General features: G+C 43.1%; 1 protein-coding gene across 3 annotated transcripts in view; it reads right to left on the reverse strand.

The window, feature by feature from the left end:
- Positions 1-1303: 1303 nt before the first annotated feature.
- RAB44 (RAB44, member RAS oncogene family) overlaps positions 1304-11983 on the reverse strand; it is a 29742-nt gene continuing 19062 nt past the window's right edge. The window contains exons 10-14 of one of the 3 annotated variants that reach the window (XM_038379654.2): positions 11836-11917; positions 10779-10893; positions 4977-5078; positions 3574-3650; positions 1304-2111 (exon numbers count right to left, since the gene is read on the reverse strand). In XM_038379654.2, coding sequence (XP_038235582.1) covers positions 2024-2111; positions 3574-3650; positions 4977-5078; positions 10779-10893; positions 11836-11917 — 464 coding nt within the window. In that variant the 3' untranslated portion in view covers positions 1304-2023. The other 2 variants (XM_043500375.1, XM_043500376.1) reach the window with 2 other exon arrangements.

An 11983-nucleotide genomic window follows, 5' to 3' on the forward strand; every position in this document is an offset into this window, starting at 1 on the left:
CTGAGATTTTTAAACAAAAATATTTAAATAAATCCCATTGAAGTGCTAGAGATTACACAAATCCCCCAGCAATGTTTAATGCTGCTCTACAATAACATTTAGCTCTTATATACTTAGACCCAGATCTGCAAAGGTATGTAGGCACATGATTCTGAGCTAGGATCTGGGCCTTAACTGTTTGCATCCTTAGCTCTCAAAAGCACAATTATCTACATTATCATTGTAGATTAAACTGTATTTTAAACAGTAATATTAATATTTCTGGTGCTTGTGTCACTCCCAAGTTAATAAGCACAAAATGCACTTTAAAAAAAAAAAAGCAATTGCATTTGTAAAAAGCTTGCAAAACGTTGCTTTCCCCATACCCAGAGTTGTTCTAATGCAGGGGTTCTCAAACTTTCTTTTTCACGGACCACTTGGAAATTGCCGAGGGTCTCGGTGCACCACTTAATGATCTTTCCAAATATTGTTTGTACCGTTAGCTAACTATTGTAAAGTGCTTTGGATAAAAGCACTATATTAAAAAAAAACATAATAATAATAAACTTTTTTTGTTCTACAAATAAAAGCACACAACTCATATTTTAATACCAGTAGTCTTACCTTTCTAATGTGACGGATGTGCCCTCTCTCCACTGCTGCGGCAGTCCCTGAGCTGGGGCTGGGAAGGAGCGGGGGTCTCCCCCGCTGCAGCAGCCACCAAGCTGGCCTGGGAAGGAGAGAGGGTCTCTCCCTCTCTCCCCCGCTGCAGCAGCTCGGGAGCTGGGGCTGGGAAGGAGGGGGGGGTCTCTCCCTGGCAGCCACAGCCCTGGAGCTGGGGAAAGTTGCCTCTTTCTCTGGCCACCGCAGCCCTGCACATCCCAAATTCCCTCCCCCCTTCTCACCCCACTGCCCCGTCCCACCTATCCCTTATTCCTCCCAAGGCCACCACGTCACCTTACATGTGCATCTTCTCCAGGATCCAGGCACCTAATTAGTGTAGCCACCCCTGCACGGCTCCACTAATTAGGTGGGTGGCCCTTTATTCTCTTGTGTACAGCCACCCAGGCATATACCTTAGATGGAACTATCCGTGGACCACCTGAATGGAGCTCACAGACAAGTGGTGGTCTGCGGACCACAGTTTGAGAACCTCTGTTGTAGTGCAACAATCCATTACCCTGGAGGTTGTTTCATTGCTCAAAGTACCCTCCATTGAAAATGACAGACTCACAAACGTTCCGCTGATCAAACTATCCGATTCACTCCTCGCTCCAAAGTGATTTTATTATTCTGTACCTTCTACCCACCTTTTTATGTTTTTTTTTTTAATCACAATTTTAGTAGCCATTTTTGTAGGGATCCTTTATTGACTACTGGTGTAGTACAATATGAGACGTAGCCAGGGGCAAAGCTAGATATTATAAACGTGAAGACACTTAAAACTGATGACATACTTTATAAAGTGCAATCGGAAAAATGACTGTAAAAATGAGATTGAGGGATATTGTGTATTCTTTCTGAATTGAATCTGGATCAGATTTTCTCAGTTTACACATTCTGAGTGAAATTCATCACTGTGCAGAGGTGTCTGCACCACTTAAACCCAATTGTGAGATCTCCTGCGATACATTCATAGGCCTTGCACAGGCCCTCTGCATAAGAGTGAATTTCACCCTCCAAGAGGATTTTTCTGTCTGCTGGCTGCAAAACTTATTCTGAGATCTGAAAATCCAGCTGGGCTCTTTCCACTTCTTGCATCAGTGGCAGCAGTGGAGGAGCACAGGTCTGATCTCTGAGTGAAAGAAATAATATTTGCCCACTCATGTTGTAGGCCCAGACATACTGTGGGGATAGGCAATCAGAGAAATAGATTCGCTACAAATGAGACAGATTACAACTCACGCCCACATAATGGCATTTGTTCTGCAACGCTGAAGGGGAATCAGTAGACTCAGACCTGAGGAGCAGAGATGAAGGTTAAGAGAGGGCCATTTTTATGCTTTCAGGCTGTATATTTTAATCAAAGCACCAAGTTTCTTAGTCATCTGCAACAACCTCTTTTCTTCTTCGGTGGTGCTGGTACCTCCACCACCTCAGCTTTTAATCTGTCTTCGTGAGTTTTCAGTGACCTGGCAGGATAAACATGAAACAAATTAGCCAGGTAATTGCCCTGCTGTTTGGAATCTACATCATCTCTGTGGTGGAAAGCTCCAGTGAAGGGAAGGGCTGGAGTGTTCAAAGGGTCTGAAAAGAGTTGCATGCCCAACTCCCACAGCAATTCAATGGAATTTGGGCACCTATTTCTTTAGGCTCCATTAAAAATTCCAACCTCAATCAAGCCACAGTCAAAACAAACCTGCTTACGTCAGTTAACCCATAGCGGAATTAAACAATATCCTGAGGACTGGAGCCCAGGTTGTGAGCGGTCTCCAGGCAAAACGGTAAATATCTATCTAAAAAAAAATATAACCTACCTCACAACAATGTTGTAAGGATGAACTGGGTTATAAAACATCCTGGAAGTGCTAAGTATTGTATAAAAATTTGTCTTTATTTGGATATGGGCATTAAGTATAGTAAGCATTGTCAGTTTTGCGGTTCACTCGGTTGACAATGTGTCTGATCTGTTAATTAGTTTTGTGTAGTTTAGCCATTACATCAGATATGAATAAAACAAAGAAAAAAAAAAAACTCCAGCAGGTAGAATGATGCCTGGCTTGCTGCTTCCAGCTAGCTACCTATTGTCTGCACAGGAGAAGGAGAAATAGCTAAGGTCCTTGGTGCCATCAGGTTGTGTTATTCTGTGATTGGAAGAAGGGATTGGATTGGCAGCATCTGAAAGTCACACTGGATGTTTTTAGTGGGGGAGCATAAAGTGTAAGTGGATCTGGGCCTGGTATGCCCTTTTCCATTCTTCCTTCCAACAATCTGTTCTAGGCACAAAAACATACTCCTGATGGTTTTTTTAACCCACTTTTACAGGGCTGAATGTTTGAGGTGCATCCTGACATTGCAGTGAAGAATCCATTTAGGGACATTTATGTGGGAGACGAAATTTTATCAGAGGGTGGGCCAGGAGGGTGGAATGAACTCCCCCATGAACTAAAGACCATCACAAACCTCACTACCTTCCACACCAAGTGCAAGGTGCATTTCTCTGAGTTTGTCTTCTCCAACATAAACACAGATCAACATATATACTTAAGGAAAAAACACCACGCCACTGCACGTGCTTCTCTGCTTGGGGAGAGGATGAGAGAACAAACAAGTGACTGATGTTAGTCACGTTGCTTAGTACATGACTGGAAAGTGCTCTGATACTGCACAGTATAAGAACCTGTCTCAGCTAGAACAGACTATGATCTTTGCACCTGTGGCCGGATCCTCAGCTGTGATAAACTGGTGTAGCTCCAGTTTGGACAGGCCCTGGATGGGCACATAGGAGCTGCGTACATTATCTAAGGAGCACGGAGATATACAGCTTTCAGCTGCAGGGGTCATGCCAGTATGCAGAGCTGAAGAAGAGCAGTGGAAATCGGGACCCAAGCCATTAATTCAGGACAGTCAACAATCCCACAGCACACTGCTCACCTGGCTAAGTCAATCATGGATTCGGAGACTTTGTGGCCTGACGCAGCACTGCATTCATAAAACAAGAGCTCACACTCCTGGAAGACACAAGAGGGCACACACAAATGCAGTCCCTTCCAGAACTGTTTGGTAGGTTCAAGCCATAGATTGCATAGATTTAAAACAGGTCGAGCACAAGTGTTGTGATTTTTCCCAGATAATCCTCAAACAACAAAAGATGGGGGAGTTGGTGCATTTGGAGCAATGATATCATGGTTTGTATAGGATTGGGAAAAAAAAGCACGGGGGACTAATTACGTGAGGAAAGGTGGTGAACTGTTGCAAAAGCATAGCCCAGAGGGTGTCCTTGTTGCTAAGGCATAGAATTCATATGTGAATAAAATTGTGCATTGTAATTATTAAGTTATAGGAATGTTGAGAATGAAATCCAGTGCTAGTCTTTAACAGCAAGGGAAATCCTGACATGCTGTAGACATACACAGAGGCAACATTGCCTAATGGATTGAACACAGAGTTGGCAGCTAGAATGTTCTCTTTCTGGCTCTGCCAGTGACTTGCCGTGTGTCCTTGGGGAAGTCACTTCATCTCTCTCTGTCCCGGGTTCTGTAAAATGGGGAGGACGATACTTGTCTGTCTAACAGACCATTACAAGAATCAGTGCTTGGACACATAAAGCATCTTTCAAAAGGGATGTGTCAGTAATTGTTTTATGCTTTTATTATTTACATAGTGCTAGAGAGGTGCCTGCATGTTACGGTGCAGATAGGCCCAGATCCTCAAAGACATGCAGGAGCCTAACTCCCACTGAAATCAATAGGAAGTACACACCTAAATACCTTTGAGGATCTGAGCCAGATTCCCTGCCTCAAAAACCTTACAGCCTGAGGCCCTGATCCTGTAACCTGTTCTGCTGGAGTTCAGTGCAGGAGGACCAGGGAATAGTTTGCCGGATCACAGTCTGAGTTAAAACAAGGCCAGCAGAAGAAGATAAAAACAAAAGGAGTGGGAGGGGAGAGCGCAGAAAGCAAAATATGGTTCTGTGGTCATTTCCTGGCAATTAATGACCAGCCGATGAGTTCAGGGCTTTCTGCTTTGCCTCAGGTCGTCAACTCCCACGCCAGTCGTTAATGGAAGGAAATGCCTATGCTGTCAGTCATCATGGCTTAATTAAAGCCTTGGTTTTGCTTTATTCTTTTAAACCGCCTCCCAACTAAGGATGGTGTAAGAATTTAAATTGATGGCAAACTCCAATAAATCTCAAAAAGAAAAGGAGTACTTGTGGCACCTTAGAGACTAACACATTTGTTAGTCTCTAAGTTGCCACAAGTACTCCTTTTCTTTTTGCGAATACAGACTAACACGGCTGCTACTCTGAAACCTGTCCAATAGATCTGTGCACTTACCTTAGCCAAGCGTCCACCCTCTTCAGTAGACACCTGTCTTTGTGCTGCACAGTCTGTTTTGTTACCGAGTAGAAGGATGACAATTCCATCTCCTGCTCCTTCCTGTGAAGCAGGACAGGTGGGGTGAAATCCTGGCCCCAGTGAAGTCAGTGGGAGTTTTGCCATTGACCATATGGGATCTGCAGTTTCTTCAAATCATAACCTTACACAGCTTCTGAACACATCAGGGCAAAGACTAGCGTAACTCCACTGACCTGCATGGATTTGGTCCATTGGGGTTTGGGTTTACATGATAGAGCATCTCTTCCAGAAAGGCATCTGGTCTTGATTTGAAGCCATGGAGAGACGGAGAATCTGCCACTTCCCTTGGAAGTTTGTTGCAATAGTTTCAACCGACCTCAGAGTAGGTTGAAAAATTAATTAAAAAATTTAACGAAAAAAATGATTTTGTTTCCATTCCTCAGGGTTTAAAGCTGATCCATTTTCTTTTTTAAAAAAATGGGGTTTTTTTGCAATTTTTTAAATAAAAAATCACTACGTAAATCATTTTCAAAATCCTTCATTTTCCCCAAATCAAAACAAAAAAGACTTGATAGCCATTTTGACAATATTTTCAGTAAACAACATCAGGAAAATATTGTGCAAAATATGGAAAAATGAACTTTTATTGCAAAATAAATTCATGATAGAATAAATGCTATTAATTAACATAAGAACAGCCATACTGGATCAGACCAAAGCTCCATCTAGCCCAGTATCCTGTCTTAAACAGTGGCCAATGCCAGTGGCCAACTGACAAAAAAAAAAAAAAATCTGAAAAGCTTCCACCTGCTCCAGTTATAGCCAGCGCATGGATGAGATGCAAAATCAAGTCTGTGACCCTTCATGGGTATTAAAGAACCCATGAGACTTTTCCCTACTCAAGAATAAGGGTGTTAGTGGTGTAGTTCTACAGGAAATTCTTAAAGCACCCATCTTTGCAGCCACTGCATCATCTCCATAAAGAGATAAGGCCAATCTGGCCCTCATATTTATGTAGGTGCCTGCAGCTGACTTCAGTGGGAACTGTGGGTGTGTGGTCAAGGGCAAAATTTGGCCCATATTGAGGTAACAGTTTCGCTTAGTGGCTAGAGCTCTATACTGAGACTCGAGAAACCTGGGTTCTATTCCGTGCTCTGGCCTGCTGGGTGACCTTTTCCCCTCTCTGTGCCTCAGTTTCCTCATCTGTAAAATGGGGATAATAATACTGACTTCCTATGTAAAGCACTTTGTGATCTGTGTATGAAAAGTGCTATATAAGAGCTAGTATTATTATGACACCAAAGAAAGACCCTGCCACCCTCAGTTACTTGCTATTGCAAATCCCAAACCCCATGTGGCCAGATGCAGACTAATGTAAATCAGTGTGGCTCCACTGACTTAATGGAGTTACACCAATTTAAACCATCTGAGGATCTGGCCAGATACAGCTGCATACGATGAAATTCACAAATGTTTCTTCCATCCACATTCCGAGCTTAGCATAAGACATAGGTCAAATTCATTCCTTATGTCATTCCAGTATGTTTGATGGGGATTACATCATGGGTGAATCTGTCTAGGTAATGATACTGAGGGCTGATAAAACTTCATGACATTTTTCATCAAGTACATGGGTTGCTTATGTCTTTTTCAAAATATGAATAGCTCCAGTACCAATGCCCTCGTTCCTCTCTTAACTATTTACTTGGACCAATATATTCATCCTAAACACGATTAATAAAATATAGGTGGCCCAATTCTGCTCTGTTTCTGTCCCCAAGCGACCTAGCTGAGTACAGTTGATGAGGTTTAGGTCAGGGCAGAATTTGGCCTTGTCTTCTAAAATGACTATGTGTTTCTTTTTAAGAATATAGCATTTAAAGATCTCAGAGTCTCTTGCACTAATTAATTTAGCCTCACAACCCTCCTTCTCCCATTGAACAGCTGGGAAACTGAGGCACAGAATGGTGCAGAGTGCCTCACCGAGAGTCAAACAGCAAGTCCAAGACCAAGCTGGGAATAGAATCGAGGGGTCCTCGTTTCCAGTCCCCCACTCAACAGGTAAGGGTATGTCTACACTGCAAAAAAAAGGTGTGTTCTTGACTCAGGTTAACTAAACCACATTAGCTAACTCATTAAAATAGCAATGAAGACATGACAACTCGGCTTTAATTTGGGTCAGCAGCATGAATTCAAGCCCAGAGGGCAGCCTGGGGTTGAACTCGAGCTGGTGACCTGAGTTCAAAGTCGAGTTGCTGTGTCTTCACTGCTGGTTTAACCCAAGTTAATAACAGTCCCTTTTTGCAGTGGAGACATACCTTAAAGCTCACCGCCTTTCCTAGTTGAACAGACAGACATGTTTCCTGATTATGCCTCATAGAGATATTTAAATAGTTCCTTAGGCTATGGCATTATGTCTCTGGGTATGTGTACACAGCAACTGGGAGATATAATCCTCAGCGTCAGTAGAGGGATAGCTCAATGGTTTAAGCATTGGCCTAATAAACCCAGGGTTGTGAGCTCAGTCCTTGAGGGGGCCATTTAGGGATCTCGGGCAAAAATTGGGGATTGGTCTTGCTTTGAGCAGGGGTTGGACTAGATGACCTCCTCAGGTCCCTTCCAACCCTGATATTCTATGGTTATTTTTTTTCCCCAGCTCTGCTCAAGCTGGTGCCTAAAAATAGTGTGGCCATGGCAACTCAGGCTATGTACCCAAGGAGTCAGGCAGGATTGATTGTAGTCTGGCGGCTAGGCCGAACCCCTACCCATTCTGCTGAGGCCACACTGGTATTTTTAGGTGCAAGCTAGCTTGAGCAGAGCTAGCATGTGTATGTCCATCTGTGCTGGGAATTACACCTCCTGCCTGCTGTGTAGACACATGTATGAGCCAGAGCAAGCCAGTGCAATAATGAGCATCCAGTGACCCTGCCATTGGACTCTCTCTGACACCAGCTGTATCCTCCAGGGTAGCCATCCCAGAAGAACCTATCTTGAACTTAAAAAGAAAAGGAGGACTTGTGGCACCTTAGAGACTAACAAATTTATTTGAGCATGAGCTTTCGTGAGCTACAGCTCACTTCATCGGATGTATTTGGTGGAAAATACAGAGGGGAGATTGATACACACACACAGAGAACATGAAACAATGGGTTTTATCATACACACTGTAAGGAGAGTGATCACTTAAGATGAGCCATCACCAGCAGCAGGGGGGGGAAAGGAGGAAAACCTTTCATGGTGACAAGCAAGGTAGGCTATTTCCAGCAGTTAACAAGAACATCTGAGGAACAGTGGGGGGTGGGGTGGGGTGGAGTGGAGAAATAACATGGGGAAATAGTTTTACTTTGTGTAATGACTCATCCATTCCCAGTCTCTATTCAAGCCTAAATTAATTTGTCCTCACCCATAACTATTTCACATTTGGGGACAATGTATACCTTCAAATCAGCGGCACTGCGATGGGTACCCGCATGGCCCCACAGTATGCCAACATTTTTATGGCTGACTTAGAACAACGCTTCCTCAGCTCTCGTCCCCTAATGCCCCTACTCTACTTGCGCTACATTGATGACATCTTCATCATCTGGACCCATGGAAAAGAAGCCCTTGAGGAATTCCACCATGATTTCAACAATTTCCATCCCACCATCAACCTCAGCCTGGACCAGTCCGCACAAGAGATCCACTTCCTGGACACTATGGTGCTAATAAGCGATGGTCACATAAACACCACCCTATATCGGAAACCTACTGACCACTATTCCTACCTACATGCCTCTAGCTTTCATCCAGATCATACCACACGATCCATTGTCTACAGCCAAGCTCTAGGATATAACCGCATTTGCTCCAACCCCTCAGACAGAGACAAACACCTACAAGATCTCTATCAAGCATTCCTACAACTACAATACCCACCTGCTGAAGTGAAGAAACAGATTGACAGAGCCAGAAGAGTACACAGAAGTCACCTACTACAGGACAGGCCCAACCAAGAAAATAACAGAACGCCACTAGCCATCACCTTCAGCCCCCAACTAAAACCTCTCCAACGCATCATCAAGGATCTACAACCTATCCTGAAGGACGATCCATCACTCTCACAGATCTCGGGAGACAGGCCAGTCCTTGCTTACAGACAGCCCCCCAATCTGAAGCAAATAGTCACCAGCAACCACACAACAGAACCACCAACCCAGGAACCTATCCTTGCAACAAAGCCCGTTGCCAACTCTGTCCACATATCTATTCAGGGGATACCATCATAGGGCCTAATCACATCAGCCACACTATCAGAGGCTCGTTCACCTGCGCATCTACCAATGTGATATATGCCATCATGTGCCAGCAATGCCCCTCTGCCATGTACATTGGTCAAACTGGACAATCTCTACGTAAAAGAATAAATGGACACAAATCAGACGTCAAGAATTATAACATTCAAAAACCAGTTGGAGAACACTTCAATCTCTCTGGTCACTTGATTACAGACCTGAGGGTGGCTATCCTTCAACAAAAAAACTTCAAAAACAGACTCCAACGAGAGACTGCTGAATTGGAATTAATTTGCAAACTGGATACAATTAACTTAGGCTTAAATAGAGACTGCGAATGGATGAGTCATTACACAAAGTAAAACTATTTCCCCATGTTATTTGTCCCCCCCACCCCACCACACCCCCCACTGTTCCTCAGATATTCTTGTTAACTGCTGGAAATAGCCTACCTTGCTTGTCACCATGAAAGGTTTTCCTCCTTTCCCCCCCCTGCTGCTGGTGATGGCTCATCTTAAGTGATCACTCTCCTTACAGTGTGTATGATAAAACCCATTGTTTCATGTTCTCTGTGTGTGTATATCAATCTCCGCTCTGTATTTTCCACCAAATGCATCCGATGAAGTGAGCTGTAGCTCACAAAAGCTTATGCTCAAATAAATTTGTTAGTCTCTAAGGTGCCACAAGTACTCCATTTCTTTTTGCGAATACAGACTAACACGGCTGCTACTCTGAAACCTAACTTGAACTTAGTGCATTTAAAACCAGGAAGGAGGGGAGAGTTATCACCCAGCCAAATTCAGCTTCCAATCACATGGGGTTTTCAATGCGTCCGATGAAGTGAGCTGTAGCTCACGAAAGCTTATGCTCAAATAAATTTGTTAGTCTCTAAGGTGCCACAAGTCCTCCTTTTCTTTTTGCGAATCACATGGGGGTTAATCTGGAGTAACTCAGCTGAAGACAACAGCATCACTGAGTTCACACTGCGGTCACAGAGAGCAGAATATGGTCCATAACATCTACCCTCATGAAAGGAAGAAAAACCCAGAGTGAAGAAACATGTAGACTCTGTGGGTCGTATTTTCTAATGGTGTAAATTGGTGTCACTTCAATGAAGCTATCCTGATTTAAACCAGCTAAGGATCTGGCCCTGTACCCATCATGATTCCGTTACGGGATTCACATGGACGGGTGATTTTGTAGCTAAAGCAGAGATATGAGGTTTAGCCCCTTTTCTCCACTGACTCACTGTGCAACATGGGGCATATTACCTTACCTCTCTGTGCCTCAGTTTCTCAGCTGTAAAGTGGGGATAATAATACTCACCTACCTCTCAGGGGAGAAATGAGTCTCAGTTCATTAATGTTTGTGAAGTACTTGGAAATCCTCAGATAGAAAGAACTAATAAAGCATAACGAATTATAGGTTGGAAGCCTGGTCCCACTGAAGTCACTGGGAGTCTTGGCATTACCTTCAGTGGAGCCAGGATTTCACCCATTATACCTACCTGGATACAACTCAGCCAGTAGCGCACGTCTGCGAAGGAGTATTCTGAAGTGACATCATACATCAACACCACTCCGTCAGCTTTACGGAAGAACTGCTTGGTGATGCTATGGTACCTGTCAGAAAGCACTTTTGCTTTTTATACTTATGTACATACTCTTTTTGAATAATTTTTAACAGCAATCCAGAGGTTTAAAAAAAACCCCAAGTACATACAAAGCGTGTTTCAGGTGGGGGTTGTGCAAAACCATGGTAACAAAACTGAAAATTCAAATGTGCAAAAATATGCAAATATTCCCTTCTGCAAGGGTGTGAAGCAAAGACACCATTTTGCAAAGTTTGACAGACAAGTGAAACTGGGGGAGAATGTGGGAGGGGGATGGGGTTTGCAAAGCTTCAGCAGAGATAAATTTCAAAATTTATTACAGTTTTGCAGAGCCTTAACTATGTGCGCAAGTGGATGTGTTTATAGATAGAAAACAGGTGATTATATGTATGTGTGTATGTGTATATGCATACACACAGAGTAAATAAACACACATTATATTGTGTGTATACCATATACACACACAGAGTAAATACTTATCCCATATATATATAAACACACAGAATACATACACATATTATGTATGTGTCTATGTATATACATATATATAGAGAGTAAATACACACACTTCTTATTATGTGTATATGTTTACAAATATATATACCCACAAAGTAGATATACACGATGCACACACATATGCATATGTAGTAAATACACATATATATTAGTGAATTTAGGGTCAAATCCTGGCCTGTCTGAAATCGGCAAGAGTTTGCCTTGAGCTGAGTGGTCAAGGTTTGGCCTTCAGCACTTATGAGAGGGGCCCTACTGACAGCCCTGGGGACTAAAGGTCTCTCTAAATTCAGTCCTGCCCAAATGAGCTTGGATTTTTATTCTTCATCTCAACTTTATCCTTTCAGACGTCTTGTGTGAGCATATATTTATGTGGATTTCCAAAGACATGTATTTCCCTGTACACATTCTTTTTTGTAAATACAGCACTGTGCCTTACCTTTCTTGACCAGCTGTGTCCCATAGGCGTAGAGCAAAGCACTTGTTGTCCACAAAAAGGTTTTTGACCCGATAATCCATTCCTAGGGCATACAGCACATTTATAATGCGGTAGAATTCAACCATGAGATAAGGACATGGGGCAGGAG

This window comes from Dermochelys coriacea, chromosome 21, assembly GCF_009764565.3.
Source record: "Dermochelys coriacea isolate rDerCor1 chromosome 21, rDerCor1.pri.v4, whole genome shotgun sequence".
Taxonomy (NCBI): domain Eukaryota; kingdom Metazoa; phylum Chordata; order Testudines; family Dermochelyidae; genus Dermochelys; species Dermochelys coriacea.